This window comes from Branchiostoma floridae, chromosome 2, assembly GCF_000003815.2.
Source record: "Branchiostoma floridae strain S238N-H82 chromosome 2, Bfl_VNyyK, whole genome shotgun sequence".
Lineage (NCBI taxonomy): Eukaryota > Metazoa > Chordata > Leptocardii > Amphioxiformes > Branchiostomatidae > Branchiostoma > Branchiostoma floridae.
This window is the reverse complement of record NC_049980.1, coordinates 22,025,284-22,049,986: the sequence shown is the minus strand read 5'-3', so window position 1 is coordinate 22,049,986 and position 24,703 is coordinate 22,025,284. Positions and strand designations below refer to the sequence as shown.

Here is a 24,703-nt window from a genome sequence, read left to right as displayed (position 1 = left end):
TACTCAAACCACAAGTCTCTTTTTCATGAACGTGCATCTGAGTTGTTAAATTATATTATAAAAAGGTTAAACTTCTCCAACTCAAGAAATTAGACCTACCGGAATTTTCGACTAAATCACTGGGTCAGACAGCTGAAGAAGACAGTGACTCAGTTGAAAAGTCCGGAAAGTCTATTTCTTGTGTTGGAGAACGCTTGAGCTTTTTATCCCTTTTGTACAGCCCATGTCGTGACTCACTCTGACATGTGGTATACGAAAACGAACAGCAAGACAGCCAACCGGCAGAGAATACACAAAAACATCCAGGTAATCCGGGTCTTGGGACCTCTGGTCATAAGAAATTCTGAATCCTGTCAAGCCTTATAATGCGATACTAGAGTAAACCGGTAAGGGACGCTGCAGAACGCATGGTATGGGTCATTGACAATGTGGTGATTTTACTGTAATCTCCAAGCAGATCTGCGGTAGAATAAAACTTCTCTGCCGGCTAAACTCCTTCCCCAGCTTATGTTACTGTCTTAAACCATCGCAAGATCTGCTTGGAGATTAGTCTCACAGAGTCTGGTCATGACAGCGCGGTTTAGCTTCAGCTTTGATGCTATATACTAGTACCAGGACCGAGCAATTAGGCCCAAATCCCTTTTTCCTCCAAGCTTTACATACTGCGACATTTCCCATTTTACCATACGTGGTCAATATTGACTGAAAGACGGACATTTCTGACACTTGGGTAGATTAGATTTTTGCAACCTTTTAATTTCAATTTGCAATAGATCTAAAACATTATTTTCTAATTTCTTTAAATTTCTCATCGACTAAGTGATAATAGATCTATTGCAGGTTGCAACGTAATCAATATTATATTCGCCCAAAAGGTTATGTTTTCAGTTATGCCATAGTGAAGTGGCTGTGGTGTCTGCATGTATGCAGGATAAGCGCGAAGCTTTTGATGGATCTTCATGGTATTTGGTATTTCAGTTGCGGTTGTGGAAACACAGGTCAACTTCAAAAATTATTCACCTGGATTTTCCATTGGTACTACAGCGGCCTGTGTATGTATGTGTTTGTTTGTTTGTTTGTTTGCGGACAACATAGCTTATTGTTTTATTTAGGTAGATAAGTTGATTTTTATAAAATATAATTTGTCGAAGCTTGGCTTAGATATGAGATCGCGGAACTCTAGTTATATATATGAAGTGAGAGCGTAAGACTTGGAATATTAGAGTGTTATAATATAACCTTTGTCTTGTATATTCAAGGATCGACGCAAAGGTTGCATGTAGCAATGTATCAAGTCTTCTCAAGCCAATAGTTATTTTTAATGATTGTGTATCTATTATTATCTGCTTGTATATATACATGTATGTTTGTGTATATATTTTCGTTTGTTTATGTATGTTTCATTGTTTCATATGAACCCTGGTAGACTAGCCCTAAATAGGGCTAAAGGGTATCGGAATAAAGGAATAAAGGAATAAAGGAATAAAGCAAATATGCTGCAGCTCTCACCTCCCGTTTCCACGTGAATCTTCGTTTGGACCTGCGCAGACTGAGAGTCCGCCGGAGATGGTCGTCCCTTGTCAGCGGACCCGTCGACGGCTTGTTGTTCCTCCCACCGTTCGCGTCCGTCTTTCCGTTCTCACGCATTGTTCAAACCAGCCTGCCCTTCCAACTGCTGTCCGGACAGAAATGTGGCGCTCCTCAGTCCTACAGTGGACAGAGCAAGGTACATTTATACATTCAACCTTTGAGGTTAACTATCTTGGAGGACGAGGTGTTGCTGGGGTTCGTGGAGTTATGAGCTCCATCATCAATCATCAATGCTTCATTCATTACTTCTGGCGATGAATGCCACGGCTATGGAAGGACTTACACTAACCATAATCCTTATTTAGCTTAATCCTAACCTTGACCTAATTCATAGTCACATGCATAGCACACAGTGGAACACATCATGCACATGCACTAGTATATCGTATAAACAAGCCCTTCTACGGCCGGCCATGGCGTTCATCGCCCAGCCTAGTACTGGTCGTGAGTCCAACAAAAAAAATTGATGAATTTTTCACGTCCCCAGACTAGTGTGAGTTCATCTGATCAGCAAACGTGATGAATTCCACGGCCGTGGAGCTATTCTATCCACGGTTTCAGGGTGATGATACGATATCGATGATACAATATACTTTCCCAATTTGAGAGATAAAATAAATGAAGAGTGTATGTGACATAAAGCTGCTAGCACCAAGCTCATCGGAGTTCCATGAATTTCCATGAACTTGAACAGGGTCAGCACTTATAACTGTGAGCCTTGGGTAGCAGCAGTTATAAGAAATGACGTCAACACGAGCATGTTATGACGGTAGTTGCTTTAGTGACAAGGCACCGCCAAATCCAATAAGGATATGACATTTCGTCTTCAGCCAAGAACTGTGACTCCCACATGAAGGGAAAATTCCGTGGTCTACCCTGCGACAGGTTTTAGATTGGACTTATCGCTTTTCGTAACAGCAATTTACATACCATGTTTAGTATATGCATAAATGTGGCATGAAATGACTTTTTTTCCGGTTTGGAAGGTACTATTTAACGGAATATAAAGTGTTATCCACCTAGAAGTTACAAAGAAGGGTATATTGTAAATTATCCATATCCGTTAGAAAAGTTCACGTCACGATCACACTTAGGAATTCAGACAATATTGAAAATACTCTACAATGGCGTTTGACACGTGCAATACATGATGAGCGCGCCTGAGTGTGTGTGTTTGACATGTCAGAAACTCCTGTAGGCCTTATATTCACACATGCACTCCTCAGTGGAATTATAGCCTTCGCTGAAGGCCCCATCATACTGTAGCTATAGCCTTCCAACCTCAAACGTTTAACCCTAAACAAAAGTAAGCCCTATCGAATAACTTGTCACGATTCCTAGAATATTTGTACGTTACTGTGTAACCATCAATTTTCCACATGTTAACCCCTGCCTATATCACAGGAACCCTTCTGACCGTAATGAAACTAACATACCTCCCAGCACACAAGGAAGAACACTCCAAACCATGAGATTTGGCTGAAGAAAACGGGGCTTTTCTGAAACATGCAGCTCTGTGCTCGCCAGCCCTATCACTGAAAATATTTCCGTGTTGACGTCTGTAAAAGAATGTTTCTGGTCTCCTTGCCGGAGGCAGGGGAACAGCCGGATGTGGGGAAATACCGTAAACGACCTTATATAGATGTCACAAGTTACATTCCTGGTCAAACAGTTTTGTAAGAGACCGTGACATTGTTTGTTATGATGAGATTAAGCTTTAACTCCGGTCACGGACAATATAACCTACTAGTACATGTAAGGAAAGTTTGGCAGTGCCATGGCAAATACGGTGCATATTTCCCGCTTTGATGTTCATCGCTCTTTGCGCTGAAACTTTGGAGGGTGTGGTAGTCTGAGTGTCATCCCAGTTACTGTACGGTGAAGAGAATGGGTAAACTACTTAGGACGACACTCAGGCTAGGGGGTAGGTAATGCGGTGGCAAAATATTTTTTCGAACAATTTACTTTCTAGAATTCTGGACTCTGTTTGGGCAATCTTGACAGCGAAGCGTGGGGAGGTGATGTAATTTAGCAGCTGTTTTGTGATCGATCACAAACGTGACGTTGTGGGGAAACGGAATTTCCTGATACAGAAAACACATATCCCATTTGGGGCATTTCCAAAGCGATTTACAAATGTCAAGAAGTTTGTTCCGACTTGAACGAAATCATGTCGGCCCCGATAAAAGATCGTAAGTCTTAAAGCCTGCACATTCAAGAACAACCGCATCGCGGCGCAAGGAAACCATATAGCACAAACGACCAATTACGCACATGAAGGCATTTGGGAGAAATCTGTCGCATTTAAAGACTAAAAGTGGAGAAACAGCACCAAAACAGCTGAAATGGGATAGAATACAGAACTACATGCATAATCCTTCAAAAGGCTGGCCACTCGCCTAGTATCCTAGCAATTGAGGCATTCTCATCATAGCTACAAGGCTGGCAATGACGGTGGCAAAATACCATCTGTTCTTCAGCAGAGTCTATGGAAACGCGAAGAAAACTCGGCAGATGGTAAAACCCATCAGGCAAGTGGACTTAGAGACAACAGGATTAAGACATTTGCTATTCCTTCCGCAGTTTGATAAAAGGTAATATTCCATTTGAAAACCAACAACGTCGACGACCATCTGTTCCACCGTCGTGACAGACAGAAGAAAATGTTTAGAACCAGAAGTTCTGGTGTCATCTTTCGGGCATCATAAACCAAAACCGTAGTACGAATAAAAATCACACAGTTAACAGGCGTTTACAGCTCAGAGCAAGAACACTGAGTAGCAGACTGAGAGCAACGACAGCAAAGAAGAAAAATATTTGATAGTTCAACGCATTTTCGTGGTTAACGTTACGTCTAGGGGCCTACGGGAACTACTGAGGAGTTTTTTTCTTCTAGAATCATGAGTATGGGGGCCAGGAGCATTTTTCCTGCAAAGGAGCAAAGAAGATGGTACCCCTCTCCATGGTGCTGAATTTGTTAATGAAACATTCTAAAGCTTCCTGGTGGTAAAGTCAGTTACAGTTGAAGACTGTGCCACCTGTGCACTGAAATGCTCAGAAGTGGTCGACCTGACATGTCTACATTTGACAGAACATGCGGCCCTGTTGTTTTACTCCACACGCCCGGACATATGCCTTACCAGTTGTTACCTTGCTAAGGTCGCGGACGTGTTGACCGGAATGTTCTAATTACCGCCTCTAAGCGCGCAGTAATTTCGTATCTGAAAACAGACCTGGTGAGATGACATTCACACGTTTGTATGACAGGAACGGAACTGCGTGCTATTCTTACTATTCACAGTACAGGTTGTTGGAACAAATCAAAATAGCACTTATTGATGTAAGACTTTTTGGCATCAATCCAAGCATAATATCATGTAAGGTAGGGCTCGCAAACACGGCATACAGATCACAGAATATGAAAAGAAAGCTAGCCTCACCTACCTTCCACCCCGTAACTCAACAATCAGCTGAGCAGTAGCTGTGTGCTTTACAGAGAAAGATGTTTCACCAGATACGCACACAGAAGCGGATACAGGGCGATGTGATCACTCCCTACCGACCGACCAGTGCGACAGGCGCGTACGTGATGACAACAAATTGACCCAATTCTGAGTTGGATATGGTCCGGTGCCAAACACAGCCAAAGTACTCACAAGGGGCTGTAACGTGTAATAAAGTTGGTAATAAAGTTGTCATATCATCGATCCGGATCTTTGAGCACAGCAGATGACTCAGGTATGTGATGAAGCTAATTTTCTCCCTCAACAAATTAGGTCATAGGGGTTGTAAGCGGGCGTAATTTTGAAGTTTCTAATTTTCTAAAATGAGTCCTATTGTTCAAATACTACCTAGCAGAGGTGCATCTATTTCATCTAAAGATAATTACACGAGTTGCGATAGATCCACACTTTCACCCTGAGATACTAAAGACAAAACCTTCCAATGTGAATCAACAACAACCCCTTTTCCCAGAGTTTTCTTTGCAACAGACAGAAGAAATTCCCTTAGAACAGTTGGTAGGTATCTTTCCATTGCGCCTTGAAAGGATCATTTATCCTTCTTGCTCCGTGCCATCCTTAGTAATTATCTTATCCTGATGCCCATTACCTCCCTGAGATGGCTGGATCACAAGCCAGCTCGTCACAAGGCCTAGGAAAAAATGTTGTGTTTGAGGTTACTCAACCGTCCCTAGCAAAAACCTACCTATCCTGGCTTTTTTCGGTCAACCAAGGCATCTAAAACATCCATTTGACATCTGAGTGATGAAAACGTTACAGAATGGAGTTTTAACATTCTGTTGCGATAAAAAAGAAATTAAATCAAAACCTATATCCCCTTTTTACACCCTGCGTTTTAATGATATATTCAGTAGACATCCCGTTGAATCCCGGTGTCCTGATGTATTTCAGTTGTTACGTTGATATACTGTATGTTGGATCAGTTCGGCTGGAACAAAAACAGAGAGGAGAGCCCATACATATCGACCCTATTCTTACAGGACCGTAATCAGAAACACAACATTAATTTTTCTAGGCCTTAACTCCCAGAGTTGGCGGGATCACGAGCCAAATCGTTACGTCCGTTAATATAACACGACAAAGTCCGTGCAACATCAACGCAAGAGGCTGAGTCACCATCCCTTCAGGAACAGCCGGTCGGCTTGGTAAAGTCATTACTGTACTAATACTTCAATTTCTATGCACGAGTTTTCTCTGACATTTTGATGTCGTGCACTAAAACAATGGGATGTGTCATGCTTCGTCATCCTCATAATGAGAAATATCGGCATTGAAAGATTTCAATGTACATATAAAATGTCAGAGAGAGACGTTGTATCAAGAGTTTAAGACACTGATTTTGAAACACCTCCGCAAGGAGCCGTTAGGACTATAGGAGTAAATTGATTTCAATGATAGCATTGTCCTATTCATTCTACAGCAAAGTTTCCAAACATCAAAATTACGTGTATTTCAGGATCGGTAGCCTTATTGATGAATCATCTATCTAGACACACAGGATTATGACATTTAAGGTCTTGCACGAATTAACTTATCTCATCAAAAAGTCCTTAAACTTCAATATATATGCATGGGCTAACACTGTCTAAAACAAAGCCATGGTGAGTCATCGTCTGAGTGTGCACATGTGAATAGGCTGACTTACGAATGTGTATACCAGCGACTCTTGATAAAAAAAGTTTACTTTAAGCACTCTACGTTCATTCAGCAAAGTTTAAGTGAAGACTTATTATACTATTAGCCTTAAATCTGTTTCCATGACTTTGAATATACTGATGCCTACCATATGGTTCCCACTCCGTGGACATGCACTAGAGGGCATTGCACGCAATTTCGCGTCACTTCGGATCAACATATCGCCAGTTTGACTGCGCTGGCCGCTTCATGCTACTCAATAACCAGATGAAAGGCATTCCACCAACGCACACGATCGGCTGAAAGTCTTGTATAGAACATCTGTTGACATATACACATACCACAGAGTAACTTTCTGACGAGTAAGGTGTTTTTAGCTTAATGGGTGGTTGTTTCAGGTTTGGTAACAGTTTGGAGCGCTGAGGCGAGTATGACCTGTTACAGGCGATTGTTGACGTATGCTGTACACAATGGACTTCCCGTGTCCCTCCTCAGCCCCCGATCCAAACTCAGATGTCCTTCAGCTGTGCCTCTGACGAAGCTACTGTGTTATTTATATAACCAACACTAGTATTAGAGTAGAATGTTGTTCGTAACTGTCCATTGTCACTTGTATATCTACTATGTTTATACCATGTACTTGCAATTAGCCCTCGGGCACGACCTTGCAAATAAACTCCTATTTATACCTCCATTGAAAATGGGTGATTATACTTCAGGCAGGAGGGTTCGCGTGTGTCTGTCTGTCAATACTACAACTCTAGAAGACCCTGGGTGGATTGTCTTGATATTTGGTAAGTGGGTAGGTTTTAGCTTTTGGGCCCCCTTGCGGCTTGATTTAGTACTCCAGTGGAACTTCAGGGTTTGACATCTCGTGCTCTAATATCTCGTGTTTTGGACAAACTATGGTCACGAGTTTTTGTGGTAGATACTAAATTTAGAATTAGATAGCCCTCGAGAAGAAATGCTATACGTTTGGCTCCCGCTGGGACTTACTTTTTTGCCATCCTAAACTTAAGTAATCATACTAATGATACGATGAGCTGATGTCAATTTAATGACATTGTATGATTGTGTCGTAAGATAGTGTAATGATCATGACAGTTCAGACGTGTGCAAAATAATTACTTTTAGTTTTTACCTATAGAAAATTCAATAAGAAGATCAACGGAGTATCTTCCCTCTCGATCTAATGAGATTTCTGCACGACATCACGACGGTAACAACTGATGATCGGAGTTGTGTAGAAAACTACCCAATAACTTCCTAATCCGACTGTTACACATTCAAACAAGTGATGAATTACCCACCAAGAGAGGGGATTTATCCGCCTCGTACAATTACCGAACTCGACTTGTCTTCGTTCCAAAAAAGCTTTTAAGATAAACCGCCCAGACAGAAGATAGAATTAAACGTATGACTAGATTGCAGCAGCGGATGAGGGCATAACTGGGCCAATAGAGGGCTCGACATGCGGTACAGAACGCGCCGTGTCAGCAGACTATATTCAATCATATATCTCCCCATATTACATGCACAGCTCAAATGGCAAAAGTCAAACAAGTTAAACTCCATTAGCGGTCGGTACTCTCTCGCGGGATCTAATTTTGACTCAGGCTAATTCGATCCCACTCTAATTATTTCTTACTTGATCTGTAGCATATTGCCTTGTCTCCTGGACGCTTTACTGATACAAGTTTTACCAAAGGAAAAACGTGATAGCCAAACCGGGGATAGATCCCATCTCGCCTAACTACGGAAAAGTAATGTGTTTGGTACTACTACCCTGCTGACTTGTTTCCGGGGTAGATAAAAGTCAGGAGGATGTGGGACAAGTCAGACTTCCCTTAACTCCTGTAAACCAGCCAAATTACTCGGACTCACGTTACAACCCATGCGACCTTCAGCGGTGGTTGTCGATCATGTTTACTTGCGCCCTTGGCCTATGTTTGGATAATTTGACCCCAATTAGTTCAAACACCAATCACCATCAATTGAGAGGACGTGAAGGTTATGTACTACATGTGTTCCAGAAAATGTGAAAGAACAAAGATGCAGGTTAGACCCCATTCATTTCCACTTGACGTTGACCTTGCTGGCGATAATTCAGTGTCACAACCGGATAACTAACAAAGCAAATAAAAGACGCGATATTAAGTGGTTATTACAGTCACCTCCACCTTAGCAGAGTCAATATAGATACGATTTTGTTATGATGGGCTAAAACTTTGATAATACACACATGTACGAGGAATACATACATGGCAGAATGTGCAATGGAACTGTGTCATTTATGCTAGATGTTCTAAGTGGAGAAGTGACATTATCAAACATAACACGCAGGCCTACCATTCAACATCAACTTCAAATGTAAGGCGGGAATCACGTCACCCAGATCAAGCAGCCTCTACGCTTGTTACATAACCGTACAATAATATAACATCATTAAGGTTATACCTACTCACCACAAACGACTGGATTCTCTCACAGAAACACCTGTGTTGCCTCTAATAGAAGCAAACACTCCTCACCACCAGAAGCCAGGCAGGGCGAGTGAGCGACCACTTGTAGTAACGTGTTATCTGCGTGTTATGTGCATGAGAAGGATGACCGGGAACTCCCTCAGTAGCGTTTGGTTCTTCGTCATATGATGGATGGGGGTAATGTTCCACACGACTGGGGCCAACTCACGGGAGTGATGAGGCTCAGGGCTGCTGTCTGAGTCATCACAGCAAGGCATTGGGGTCACGCATGTCTGCGCTCACAAGTCTCACAACCGTCATGTGACAGATAGCAACGAAATCATTTAAGATTCACGACAAGACCTAAAGGCTAAAGCCTAGCCTGGGTGCCAAACAGCTTCCATGATCCGCACAGGCCAGCTCCTTGGCCCCTAGGCAATATTTACCACACTCAGAGTCTCTGGTACTAGATAGCACTATTAGTAGATCCTTACATTCAGATAGGAAAGTCTCTTCTCTCAGAAGGTATAACTCAAGATTCTCACTGAAAGGGGTAGTGGTAAACATTTCCTTGAGGGAAGTGGCTATGTTGTTCCTGCAGCCTGTTTAGGCTCTGGAAACAGCTCGCTGATGATGTCAAGTGACAACCCTACAAGCAACACCGTACACTGTCAGTAATCATAACTCAAGCTAACTGAGCTTATCTATAACTATTTGTTCCTTCGTTCTTGGCAGTTGTAACTGTCAGCAGTAATCCTGATTTCTGCTTCAATACACTCTGTTTCTATCAGTGACTCACATGTTGGATACTCGCCAGAACACATAAATCTAAGAACAGGGTGCGCAGATTGAAAAGGTAACGTAACACGTGTTCTAAGAAATAAGAGGTAGCGAATCATCGTAAATAATTTTTAGGACGCGTGTTATTGAAAGCCGTAAAATTACAAAACATGGAATAAGAGCAGAGATAAGAGGCACTTGATGACACCACACTGGATCATAAGTCGTCAGAGCCATTAAGAAATAACTATTGACGTAGGTGCATGAAGGAGGTGGATCATATCAAGCCTCATTGGATGAACCTACCTTCTTACGATGATTCCGATGCTCTTTGCTAGAATTCTAATAAAATAAAGGGTTCTAAATCTATAATCATTATTAGTCTAGCCATTTCATGGTAGCCTGACATAGAGGAGTAAGCCAGCCAGAGAGCTATAGCCGGGTAGGGAACAGCACGCGATCTGTGTTATAGACGTACTAAAAGCTTTGAATCTCTGATGTCCCTTGTCCAATAACAAGACTGGTGGAGGGCATACAACGTCACATTGTTACTGTGGGGCTCAAGAAATGTGATAACCTCCTTGGTGAATATATATATGTTATCGTCGGGACTACCCGAGGGGGGTGATTCTACACACAGAAGGAGGTTTTGTATCCAGGGTTGGATTCTCCATGTGTTCTGTGTTGATGGCATGGGGTCATCAGTTGGTCATCTCGACCCCTGCCTTTGATGTCTTATTTCTGAACCCTCTTGGGGAGTGACCTCAGCACTGGTCAGTGTTATTTCGGAATGCCAATATGGGAGACAATATGGGAGAGACCAGAAGACTGGATAATTTACACCATGAAACGTCCGAAACGTAGCGAGCGTTGTGCAGCACGGACATGTTTTGATCATCTCAACATATACATTTCTGCACTAGTACCTCACATGGGACAATGTTTGCTTCCTTGCCTTTGCACACGCTTCACGCCACAGAACAGCCACCCTAGGCGCTAGACTGGGCTTATCGTGAAACACACTGAGCTCATAAATCTATAGACGCGGCCAAATCTATTCCTTTGAGAAGCGAAGTGATAAAGTGTCAGTAATAAAAGTGAGTCGCGCGTACCTTTATTACCATTTACATTTATAGTAGGAAGATCACCACCTCACGGGTCCACTGGAACGCGTGCGGCGTGTAGACCATCCCTATCAGCGCCATGGATCTATCTATGCACATTACCTCCTGTTGCCAGTATTGGGCATACGAACGGCTGACGGGTCTACCGGTACCATACAGTTTCAATATCTGCCAGACATGAACGGAAACCGCGCGTTCGGTAACTCTAATGGTACGATGCACAGGCAGATTAAAGAATTTATATATATCCCCATGCTATACGCTTGATAATTCAGTACGATCTAGCTTGGCTGTGAATTATTTCCAAATATTGAGATACTATTACATCGACCAGAGCACAGCCTAGCACGTCCACCACCATGTCCACGAATCTGTATACGGGAAAAGGTGAAATACACGCTGTACAGAAATCAGACACTACTACATTAGGATTTCGTGATATCCCGCCAAACAGACAAGATTGGAAGGAGATTCTGGCACAGAATCCTGAATAGGATAACTTACTTACCGTTCTATCGTCACGTACTGGCCCCAATCGGCAAATATTCACGACATTTCCTTGGAAGATCCATCACGGACGCTTTCTATCACAGAACTGGAGATCTGAGTGGCCCAGTGTTGCGCCAGTGGGTACAAGGATCGCTAAAGGGACGACTCACGGGCGACACAAGTGCAACTAACTTGAGGAGCTTTATTCAGACATGGCCGTACGGCAGGAGTCGGTGGTCGGACTAAACCATCATAACATAGGGGTGTTATTAACATAAACCAACATGGGTGGCGTGATCGTTTTCCTTCCTTATTTCTATCTCTCTTACTACATTGTACTTTACACCAACTAGCTATGCCCAACTATTATTAATCTTAGCGGCGTGATTTCTTTCCTTCCTTCATCTCTCTCTTACAGATACAGTATTTCTAGGTGGTATTATCGTTTCTTCCTTCTCTATAACGCTTACAGTTACTGTCTCTTTAGATAGCATGATCTTTCCTTCCTTCTCTCTCTTACAATTGCTGTTTCTTTAGGTAGCGTGGTAGTTACGTCCTTCTCTCTTCCGTACAGTTACTGTCTCGCTATGTGACCACTTTCCTTTCCTTTAAATTACTGACTCTGGTAGGTAACGTTGTTTAGAGTATGAAGTACATACATGGTGAGGTATCAGCTAAATAACTTGGGAATATACGAGTAAATATAGTGGAAGACTAAATCTGGTAGTAAGGAACTATTTACTATGTGAGTACATATGATTTATCACTATCAGCTACGGAACTTCAAAATACACAAGTACCTATATAGTCAAATATCAAACCTGGTATAAGTAACAATAATAGCTTTGGAATATAAGGGTATGTTGAGAATACACCTTGGCCACACTACAACTATGAGCTAAACCTTGTAATTAAAGACATGCTAACTAGCTTAATACTGACTAACTGTGGTAACAAACCTACCAAGATGGTATAGCGTTGAAAGCTTATAAGACATACTATAGTTAACAGATCAAAGATACATATAAGTACTTGTTAACTAAGTTAATACTGACTAACTGTATCAATAAACCTACTAAGTTGGTATAGTAGCTGAAAGCCTTAAAAAGAAAACATAACATAGCTTCACCACCGGGCATCTATTGTTTGTTATGTGCATTGTAAAGTTCAGGAGTGACAATAAACAGAGATCACACGTGGAGGATTGTGAACTGTACCAACAATGGTAGGACTGGAATGAGACAGTTGCAATATCGCAGTGCGAGTGGCCTGTGAATCGAAGTTCTCGGACGAGTTCTATGTTTTCCTTGATGTGAAATCAATACTGCAGTGGGAGTTAACTGTGAAACAAAATACTCGGACGAGTTCGATGTTCTCCTTGGTGGGAAGTCAATACTACTGTGAACAGAGGTCTCGAACGAGTTCTATGTCTTCCTTGTTGCGAATGTAATATTACCGTGTGAGTTAACTGTGAAACAAAGTTCTCGGACGAGTTCTATGTTTTCCTTGATGCAAAGTTCTGCATACGGGGTTTCTGTCCTGGAGTGCAGTCTCTCCATTGATTCACTCAGGCGGGGGTGGTTTAGGTGGGGGCCGAGCCACAGGACGAACATACGCTGGATGATCAGGTGTGCTCTGGTAGTCAATCTGCACATGTAGGGAGTCGGCCTCTACCATGGTCGGATGCAGTGCTTCTGGCACCTGTGGAGTGGCACCTGTGGGATGAGACAGGTGTCTCTGCTCTAGAGGATCAGGTGGGTGTCTCAGCTCGAGAGGAACAGGGACAGTTGGTTGTGTCTGCTCTGGAGAAGACAGGTGTCTCTGTCCTGAAGGATCAGGTAGGCGTTTCTCCTTTGGAGGGTGAGGTGAGTGTCTCTGCTCCGCCGGAGATCTAGACAGGTGTTTCTGTCCCGGAGGATCAGGTAGGTGTTTCTCCTTTGGAGGGTCAGGTGGGTGTCTCTGCTCTGGAGGAGACAGGTGTTTCTGTCCCGGAGGATCAGGAAGCTGTTTCTCCTTTGGAGGGTCAGGTGGGTGGCTCTGCTCCGGACAGTTGTCTAATTTGTCTGGGTAGATGCCAGGTTCATTCGTGTTGGAGTCTGGTTCGTCTGGGTAGTAGTCTACATTGTTCGGGTAGATGCCAGGTTCATATGAATAGCTGACTGGATCATTCGTGTTGGTGTCCGGTTCGTCTGGATAGTTGGCTAAATGATCTGTATACAGAGAGCTGTCCCAATCGTCTGGATAGTAGTCCAAATCGTCTGAATAGGTATCATCTGTATATGGAGACCAGTCCGAATCGTCTGAATAGCAGTCCGAATCGTCGGAATAGGTATCTGATTCCTCCGCAGTGGGGAATATGTGATGGTTGTTGGGTCGTACAGTCTTAGCTTCGTGGTGTTGGTGGGGAAGATTGTCAGGCAGCCGATTTACATGTGGCTGTGGCTGTTGCATGTATGGTTTCAAGTGCTCTGTGGATGCCTTGGATGGAGAGTAGGTTGCAATGGAGCCATCAGAAAAGTGGATCTGTTGTTTGGCAAAGGTGATGAGAAGGCCATTGTCCTCTAAGAATGGGAACCCTGCGACGATAGGGGAGTGTAACTCGGTCACCACAAAGGCGGCAAAGTTAAGTGCTGTCCTCTGTCTATAAAATGTAGTGAAACACACTCCTACGATATCAGCTTGGTTGGGAGTGGTATTTTGGGTAATAGCTAGTCCCAAACGTGCTGCCTCGTCTGCTCGTATTTTGTTGCATTCTGCCCCTGTAGCTAGAGAAATGGTGACTGTTTGGGTGTTGTGAGATGCCGTAAATCGCGGCACAGACCGAACGGGGACTTTGGACATGCTGACAAGCTGATGGACGATACAATGCCGAGGTTTGGGCCGTATAATTTCTGGTATATTTATTCGTAGTCTGACTAGTCATCGACAAGTACTAGAGAAGACCTGATCGTACCGTTATTTCTGCTGTGAGTTCGCCAGGCGTCTCTCCGAAACTGAAGTCAACAAAGAAAGGCAAACGGCGGCCGGCGTGTTGTGACGTTTGTCGAACGTCGGGGGTGTGGGGGTGGGGGGTGGATGACGAACTTTTCCGGTGAGATTTTCTCATATCCTGGCACGGAGACGGAACCGTATTGGTGCTCCGATACAAATTGGGAGATGGGAGTAGTTTGAACGGTTCTGGAGATTGTACTGATGCACATCCGTGGCAATGTTACTGCATAGTTTTCGCTAATTGTCAATCCGACAAAGATGGAATATCCCGACCGAATGTTGTTGGGACGATCCGTTGCTTAACACGGGGAGAGGGAGGTCCGGTAAAATAGTGGATTTATAGATTAAAGAACGCTTGATGAAACAATAACACGATGAATGCACAGTACAAGCCTTGATGGTTATGTCTCTGGAGGCGATGAGTGAACAAAGGATCAAACGAGTCTCGTCTCCGAAGTCGTGGATGATTTGGGTGAAATTATGATAAACACAAGCTGGGTGGACGATCGGGGCTCGCCACAGAGAATACGAAGTGTTAGTCAAGATGCGAAAACCAGCAAAAACTCACGCTGGTCTACTCCCTGCGTCTTCACACGCCAGTCAAACCCATCCGCTGGGTATATGACTACGCTGGAACCAGGGATGACGTGTAGATCAGGGCCTCACGACGGGCCGCGGCGCGAAGTTTACTTTGGAAGTGACAAGATGGCGGCTGTTCCGCCGGTATGGAGCGCACGTGGGGCGGCGCTAGCGAGGAAATATTCCGGATTTTCGGTGGCGGATAAGGTCGCGGTCTTCACCTTGGATCCTCTCGCACTGGCCCATCGGGTGGGTGAATGGCGTAGTAGGACTGGAAGATCGCGTAGCCTTTCCAGCTTTAAGAAATCCGTTTTGCCATGGCTGGTCTGAAGGTTGTTGCTTTGGGTGTGCTCTCACGGACGCTAGGTGCGAATCCTTGAAGTCATTTGCGGCGTTTTCGATGCAGTTATCGAATCGGTGAGTGGGTTTCGAGATCCCGACGCTGCCACCACGCCAGTGGGTACAAGGATCGCTAAAGGGACGACTCACGGGCGACACAAGTGCAACTAACTTGAGGAGCTTTATTCAGACATGGCCGTACGGCAGGAGTCGGTGGTCGGACTAAACCATCATAACATAGGGGTGTTATTAACATAAACCAACATGGGTGGCGTTGCTGTTGACCCTCAGAAACCCGGCAGCATCTATCGCCTGCCACTGGATAAGGCGGATCGAGGGAGCGACCAGATGACTACACGCAGCTGGATCAGACAGCGCAACACCCCTTTCTGGGGGAGACTCGTTAACAGTACGGTATGGTTCCCAACTGACCATTGGTTCTTAATAGCACAATGCCTTCACCATGCAGCATGGGGATTTTCCCCCGGTAACTTTTCAATTACGCTCAGACGATAATTATGGGTAATGAATCTACCTTAGGGCTACATCTCGGGTCAAATGTCTCTCTCAAGGAAATGCATGAGCATCCCGACCGTGTAATTGTGTTGTCAAAGTCAAATGCAAAGGAGGGTCAAAATATATGAGTATCTAGCGGGGTCATACCATAGAAAATCTTTCATACTTTTCTCTATTTATCTCTCAGTAAGAAAATCTACGTTTGCATTTTAAAAGATAAGGAACATATATATTCATATCAAGTAGACTATACGGGGACTGGTATATTTCTTCCTTTGCTAAGAATATTGCACAGAGCTCAGAACCAACAAATGCATATGATTATTCAACCTGCCATAGAATACTGCACCGGAAATTGCGTGTTTGCAATAGCAGTGTCTATCGTTTAATTCCTTTGATTTAGACATCTGAAAGGTTGTACATAAAGATCGGTCTTTTACCAATTCGTTTTCCTTAAGAATGATTTCCACTGATAAAAATGTCAGAGATGTATATGTCAATGTGTATGGAATGGAGTTGAATGCAGAATGTCTATTACCATATCATTTCTGCTAGTCAGTCTGGTGTTTCCATGGGCAAGTTATTCGTCAAACTTTATCTTTGCGGTTCCGCGTTTCATCACTAAGAGTGTAGTATGTCAATGTAGAAACCTCATTCTATGATGGCTGTTTTCATTTCGTCTTCTCTGTCCACGCTGGTTCCCGCGTGTTTACAAAGACAAATTGTAGAATCCATCTCAGCTGTTTCGTCTCTTACTATCAATGATTGGGGGAAGTTTAATGAAATGCGCCAGTTTATTGATGTTGGTAGTGCCAGTGCGAGAGAGTTTACTGTCGTTATTTGGACAAGTTGTTCCTAGTGGTAGTTTGTTCTGAAATTGATAGACAACAATCATCTCTGTCCATATGTATGTTGATCTTTTGGCGCTATCTGAAATGTTGACACCCCATTTTTAATAATGAATAGATGTGCCAAAGTCCTATGTAAACACTGGTATCATCCAATTGGTGCTATATTCGTCCTTATTTCCATACATATCTATTAGCTCTCCCAGAGAACATACTGTACGATATTGGAATCAGGTGTTGTAATCTGGCACATTTATTAAACTGTTGCACCAAATACTAAATGGTAATCCATCAACGGTTATAGCTGCAGTAAAACACCAGATTAAATACGGGGTTAAATGAGTTATTCTTCATCACTGTTATTATGTATTTCCTCCAAAGCAAAATAATTTTTATTCAGGAAATTACAAGTATTTGTTTCGATTGTACATTGCTTTTATCATTTCCTCGTAATTGTATATTTAAGCTACATTTTGCACATTTTGTATGTCTAAAATGCACACAATTCAGCGTACGCTGCCATGTTTTTTTTAGAGGTCATCCATTGGGTCAAGTAAACTTAATAATTGGTCATAGACAATGGATATGTGGTATTTTCCTAGGAATCGAATTTTCAGTGAAGTGATGTACATGCCTGGCTGCCACAAAGTACAAGCACACCACACCACACCACAACAATGCAAATGGCCATTGTTGCTGTCTTTTTTCTTCCTCCGAGAACACGTTATCTATAATGTGGAAAGGCTGAAATATAACATTACAGCGTCTGTCGATCCTAGCCCGGCTTTGTTCTACAGTCCTTTCTACCGCTGAACACACCTCCCGCTTCTTCTCTACATGTCGTTTTTCCTTGATCCCCTGAAGGTCTCTGCGTTTTGAAAGGGGTCAAGACGAGGAAGCAACCTCCACCGCCTTGTCGTCCATCATCCCGACTGCCGGCAGATTGATTTTGATCTGCCTGGGCGTAATGTGATGGTTGGAATTCCTTTGTAATCCCGGCCAAGCTAACGCCACATTTCCAAGCCGGGGCCCGGCCGGGCTGTTTGTGACGACTAAAATAGAAATATATACGTAAAGAAATACACAAATAATACTCACAGCTATCCTCGTAGACTCTCGCTAAGACGTAAAGTCTTGTGTAGTTTGATGCACTTTATTGTCATACTTTTCGTTCACGAAAGCTGCCCGACTGGGCCCTGGTTTGGAAATGTGACGTGGGCCTTACGGATCCTCCGTAGTTTATACCGCTGGCTCCCTCTGTCAGTCTGTGACTCTGTGTCACAAGTTGCTTGTTGAGATCTACGAAGAGACGGTACCCAGGCTAGCTTACGGACTCTCAACATTCGTCTGGGATTGGGAAGAGTGACCATACCTGCTCTGGACACATTTCTTGGATTGACTGCACAAGACGTTGATAAAAAAAATTGCATGAGTATTCGTATCGTATACCTCTCATTCTCAATTTTGTCAACCTCTGAGTCAAATAGCTTTCTTGGAATCCATCAATGAATTGATGTCACAAATCAACCAACGGAATTAATAACTAGGTCAGTCAGCCAACTTAGTTTACTCATATTTGTCAATCATTTTGAAGAAAAATCAATTACTCTAGCCATCGATGCATTACTAACTTGATTAGTGGGTCAATTAACCCGCCAATATATGTGATTAGGTTGACTATCTGTGATTGATCCTCTGATTGATCGCGAATAGATTGCAGCCTGTCATTCAAACCTCACAAGTTTTAGAACGTTGACACACCGATCGTAAAAGCAATGAATAGCCCCGGACCAGAGCTTGTGGTGCCTGAGTTTGAAGAATCGGACTGTAATTACGTCATTAGCACGGCAACTTGAGGCGAAATTACTCTCAGCAAGTGTGAGTAGCTCTCATTACTGAGCGAGAGGAGCTGAGGAGCAGATCGCATAATCTCCAGGCAGATCCACTGACAAGACAGTATCCATGGATGATCCAAGCAAGTGGTGGCCGCCTGGAAATTGTTTTGACCCATGAATATTGTCTTGCCAAGTGTAGCCCTGCTTTGAGGTTATAACTCGTAGAGATACATATCAGTTTAATAGGTGTGACAGGTCGTTCAGTATAATATCTCAAGCTGCTGTCGCGCCGCGTGCCTGCGAAGCTGGTTTCTTGCGCTGAAGGGCGGTTATGCCGGCTATAAAGATACAGGTACAGGTATGCTATAAAAGAGGACAAGATATATCCAGTTTACCAACTGAACCGACACAACAATGATCATTCTCCTCCAGCTTTTTGGGGAAAACATTTGATTCCTTGTACGAGAATTTACTACTTTAATGTGAAGTATAGATGAACTGTAAAATGAGCTGTCGTGTATATTACAGGTATTCAAGGTGTGATTGAAGACATTATTGATCTCGAGGATACAATCAAAGCACACAGGGGTGTCCTCATTCTTCCACGGCTATTCCGTCGGACGGTTACGCTGCGCAGACGTTCGATAGCACATCAAATCACAACCTTCATCACGGACAAATGACACGTTACAACACAATGGCCACTGGCAGCGCAATTCTTAACGATACCCATCTCAGCTGAATTTTCTTAATCGTTTTCCGCCAGCTACCATTGATTTCTTAGTAAAGACGCCTATTTTATTCTCCATTGAATGGATGATATGGACGACGACAAATCAGGTATTGTAAGTTCTTGAGGTAATCTCGCGTCCGAGTTTTCTTGGGTTGAAAATTGATGTACATTTTTGTCTTAGCGTGGCAAATATTTGGGTCATCTCAATTCCAACTGCATGGGTGAAGATTACCCACAATCAGTCTACGTCTTGCATTTCTATGGCTTCAATTTCCCGTTTCTCTATGGCGACCTTTCAGCAAGCTCCTCGCGGGAGACCCACATACAGCAATTCGGCTAGATCCAGTGCCTTTATTACATGCACCGAAAGCGTAGGGTCATGCGTAATGGGAACGGGTCGAAATCAGAATATTTGGAACATTTCCGACATCAATAGAAACTGGTTATTGGGTTTTGTATACGGCACAAGGTTTCAGTACACTTGAATCTTCCTATTTTAGAAGGAAGGGGATATTTAATTGACATTTTGCAAAAATTGAAAATCTAGTCCACGAGTCACAACGATGGGCAACGAAGGTGCATGCCGAGGGAGATCCAAATTCTGTGTTTATTCTTTTTCAACGAAGTGGAAAACGCGGTACAAGAATTTGCGATGCAACTTGTTGGATTTGAATGGGAAAACTCGCCATGCTGACCCCGAGGTCATTAAGGGTAATACTTCCTGCATCACAACAAGACCAGACGGGCATCAAACCTGACAGGGTGATGCGCTTTTATACACGTCTAGTTATATGGGTCCATATAATCGGGCCTCACGGGAAGAAATCAGTTATTCTGCCTCTTACCAGTCTCCTACCGTAGCAAAGCCTCGCCAGAGGCCCATGAGGTGCACCTTGGGCAGGCTGCGCTATTAAAGCTGGACCGATATTTGTACTCTTGTAGACGTGGCCTTTAAACAGCTGTCAGTCAATTAGATCTGGTGAGAAAAATGGCATTAAGGCAATTCTCTGATTGGCTGATAGCCGGTAGGCGTCCACGCCCACAGTAGTGGAAACCTCAGCCCGGCCCGGCAGAGCCACCAAAGTATACTTACTACATTAGCCGCAAGCGAGGCTCTGCGTAGGAGAATACCTTTCGCAAGAGTGTATTGTGTGGTTGGTGAAAGCTGGACCTTGGCTGGACGAAGCATGTCGACTGAGACTCCGATCATGATCTCTACAGATAGAATCGGCGGTTATGCAAGAAGATCAGAGTCTCTATCCTATAAACATATACGTGTATATAAAGATCCACGACGATCTTACAATCCAACAGTATGCAGAAACAGTAATGTCTTCATGGAATCTCCTGAAAATGTGTGTCATGATTGTTATTGACTTGCGTATTGTTATTACAAAATCTTATTTCATGTGTTTATTACCCCTTATTGTAATATCTATACGACCCCATGGCCTACTTTGGTGTCATCGTATCTTGACATGTCCAAGGTTAGGAAACTGTGTCAAACGCGCGGTGGTGGAAAGGTAAATAAAGCCATCGTGCACGAATGAATAGCTACTTGAACATTGATGAAAACAAACTGGAGTGGGCTTAGGTACGGGAAGGCTACAGACCTGAGGCACCGGGATCACATCATGGTCAAACATGAAATCGGTCATCATTATTCTCGGTTGTTATCTGACATTGTAGAAGGGGATTTGGATTGTGAGTAGTCCCTGTGGATAAAGGCTTTTCAGTCCGTCCGTATCCGTGCGGACCGCCCCAGTTTAACTGTGGTTACTGATGAAGTGTATCCGCTCCAGGGAATGAGATAACCGAAGAGCGGTCAATGAAATATGTACCGTGCAGGAACACCATACAACCCATGCATACAACCACACAGTAATGGTGTTTTCAGCTCCTGTAGGACAGAGCGTTATTTTTCTGTGTGAATACTGTGAATTCAGAAGAGGACAGTCACGATCCTCAGGACATCTGCTCAGGGATTAATTAATTAATGTACCAATGAATGGGGCGTGGTGCCGCACGTAACGTTAACATTATGAATGTGACTGTGAATCACGATCTGATGGGGTATTCAGTGTAGGAATTTGCCTACCCATGGTCAATACACGAGTGCAGCTAGGATATCATCTATTCCAACTTTCCGCCTCGTCACTTGTTGGTAGATGGCAAAACACCGGGCCCACTCATCGTAGTACCTTGCATCAGCATACGAACATACAATAACAAGTAATCAATTCCTCTTACCTCTGTGAAGCAGTCAGTCAAGCACAAGATTCAGCAACAGTTACATCCAGTCCAGTGAACAACTGCGAACTCAGTGGTGTAGAACAGTGTCATCTTTCAGATCAGGTGTGTTCCCGTGCAATCCGTGATTACTGCCACACGGCTAGCCTCTGTAACGCCCCGTGGCCTACTGTGCACCCAGCAACTCTCGTACAGCCTCTCTCATCGTGACAAATCTGCGGCTGTGATTAGTAGTATAATACTTAACCCTGGCACGCGGTGGTTCTCATGTACCAACCACTCCAGGTCGTAACATTTCCAGTCAAACTGTCATGCCAGTGTCCTTCTCTTCACTCATGCAGGTTGCAAACCTGCAGTCTTCTCCATAGATGTGAAGGAATTCCAGGCTCTCGTAGTGCTTTATGATTCCGGCCGGATAAGCTCAACAAAAGACTGCCCGCTCCATTGGCGCTAACATGGCCATTTACTGGACGCACTCACGCCACCACGTACACCTCGTCTGAAATACTAGTGAGAGGACTGGCGTGCTCAACATTCACCGAGGGGTTGTACAACACTCCGATGGGATCACGTGAAGAGTACCACATCACGACAACTGCACATCTAAGGGGACGTAAAATGCGAGCATCAGAGAAAGAGCGGGAATTACTGAAACATCCATCGGCCAACACTACATCCATTCCAATGAGCTTGTTAGATGTATATGTACGTGCCCACGCCCGATTAAAGTGAAAAAATCGATAATTCTTTTCTCGGTCAATTGATCAGAAAGCTTTTCCCTTTTAAGGAAGCTAATGCAAGTTTATGCGAAGCGATTGTTCCGACGTGCTAAATGTTGCATGCGTGACCTATGGGGTTATCGAAGGGGACAGCTTGCTGTCTGGATTCATGAATTGTCCAGAAGCACAACAGCAACTGGACACAGCAGTAAATAGAGTATTCAGAATATAGCACTTTCAAATGCTTCTCTACAAGAAAATACTCATCTACATCGTTGAACAGAGCAAATTGGTTATTTCGTTTTGTTTGATGATTAGAATGACCGATGGAGTAACAAATAACGGTGAAGAGATGTAGGCTGATGTACTCGTTCATTATGCGTGTATATGTATAGCGGCATCGGCAGTAGTATACGAGGGGCGTGCAATTAGTAATGGTCCTGACCCATTTCCCATAGCAGGAGATTAATGAAACTTGGCACAGTTATTAGTCTTTCTCTTCATAGGAATCACCCAGAGTTATGCATTTCTCCCATCGTTTGATGCAGCTCTGGACACCGATTTTGTAGGACACCCCAGGTTGGTCCTCCAACTGATGCCTCATCAATGGCACAAGAGGGACGACCAGGTCTGGGAGCTGTTTCCACAGACTTCCAGCCACGTTTGAATTCAGGATGCCAGCGTTTTACAAGGTCATATGATGGGGCATCATCACCATAAGTTTCATTTATTTCATCAAAAGTCTTCTTTTGTGTGCGTCCTTTCAAATACAAAAACCGGATCACTGCGCGACACTCAACTGGTTCCATTTCACACCTGGTCCATTTCGCACCTGACTAAGTTCAAACACCAGTAAATCAGAAACCACAATTAGTTCAGAGCTGTCTTTTGCAACATAACCCATAGAGATATGAATTATTACACATACAAAATTTCATTTAGATCAGACAACTGGAAGTGGGTCAGGACCATTACTTATTGCACGCCCCTCGTACGCACAAGGCACAAAAAATCAACAGCCTTTGTGCCATCACTGGTAGCAATGCCAAACTAGAGATCTACGACCTCATATCTTAGCCACGTAATGTTGTCTCATTGTATGCAAACGATATGCACAGATGTTTCTAACCATATGGCTTTACATGGATTCATTATCTCCTCTCTCTAAATCACAGATGTTGTAAATACTAGTAACCTTCTTTAGGAAGCTGTTGTTTCTATATTCTATGTATGACATTCACCTTTATCTAACCTGCATGTGTCACTAGTATGAATACGCCATCATTTCCCACTAAGACATTCATACAATATCCTTTTTTGGTTATACAAAATAGGTCATGATTTATCTATATCCTTTAATGTTCCCCTCGAATTGAATAACACATGTATGCCGTTCCAGTTTTTAGCATAATTGAAGCATACGTCCTACTTGTTTCTTAATTCTTAACACCAAACCAATACAAATATCATAAAGATCCATCCAGACTTCTCAACTTATGATGTTCTCAGACAGACAAGAAGGAAATCCCACACGTGCACATACTAGTATAATCTTCTTGGCGAAAGTAAGGCTTTGATGGACCTGCGAGGAATTCATCTGGCATGGTCCTTGACTCCTTTCCCATTGACTGAAGTACACCGTTGTGAATTCATTGATGTGAAGTTGGGGACACGACGTTCGAAGTGAAACGATTGAAGACAATAAAGACTCAATCCTACGTGTACATGCATTAACGACTGTCAAGCTGCCTTCTTTAAACACACCTGACCAATAACTACTTCACTGAGATTGCACTATGAACTGATCCATATCAGAAACAGACTAGAGCAGGTTATTGAGGATCATACTCCATTGCAAACATAAATAGATTACCTATCGGATATCAGCCCAGGGATCCTATACACACCAGAGGTCGGATAATCGTGAGACGACACCAACACTACTTGTATTTCCACTTGACCGGTTCCGAGCGCAGCTCCTGATGTAATCATGCTGCAGCAGAGGGAGTGAGAGGGGGCAGTCATCTTGTTACGTCTGGAGCTTCACCTCCCGCACAGGTAATAGAACGAATGAGATTAAGCTACGGCTGTGATCGGAAGGGCTCATGAATGTAAATGGGGAAAAGATCCAGAGAGGGGGTCTATACCCATGGAGGTAGATGTTAAAAATCAGGAAATGCCATGTAATGCTGCTGCTTATCTCTTTCCCTTGCTGTAGAGTGTAGAATAATAAAGGGTTAATGCCCCGCCCCGAGGTGTATATGGTGAGATAATCCCTGGTCAGGTGCGATA

At 43.5% G+C, this 24,703-nt stretch overlaps 1 protein-coding gene across 5 annotated transcripts in view; it reads right to left on the bottom strand.

Moving 5' to 3' along the window:
* Nucleotides 1–22,337, bottom strand: part of LOC118409927 (pleckstrin homology domain-containing family O member 2-like) — a 39,553-nt gene extending 17,216 nt beyond the window's left edge. For 2 of the 5 annotated variants that reach the window (XM_035811319.1, XM_035811323.1), the window contains exons 1-2: nt 11,621–11,734; nt 1,510–1,707 (exon numbers count right to left, since the gene is read on the bottom strand). In XM_035811319.1, the coding sequence (XP_035667212.1) occupies nt 1,510–1,647 (138 nt within the window). In that variant the 5' untranslated portion in view covers nt 1,648–1,707; nt 11,621–11,734. Of the gene's footprint in view, nt 1–1,509; nt 1,708–3,026; nt 3,160–9,211; nt 9,299–11,620; nt 11,735–21,692 lie in introns of those variants that run through there. The other 3 variants (XM_035811321.1, XM_035811322.1, XM_035811320.1) reach the window with 3 other exon arrangements.
* Between the last annotated feature and the right edge of the window lie 2,366 nt (nt 22,338–24,703).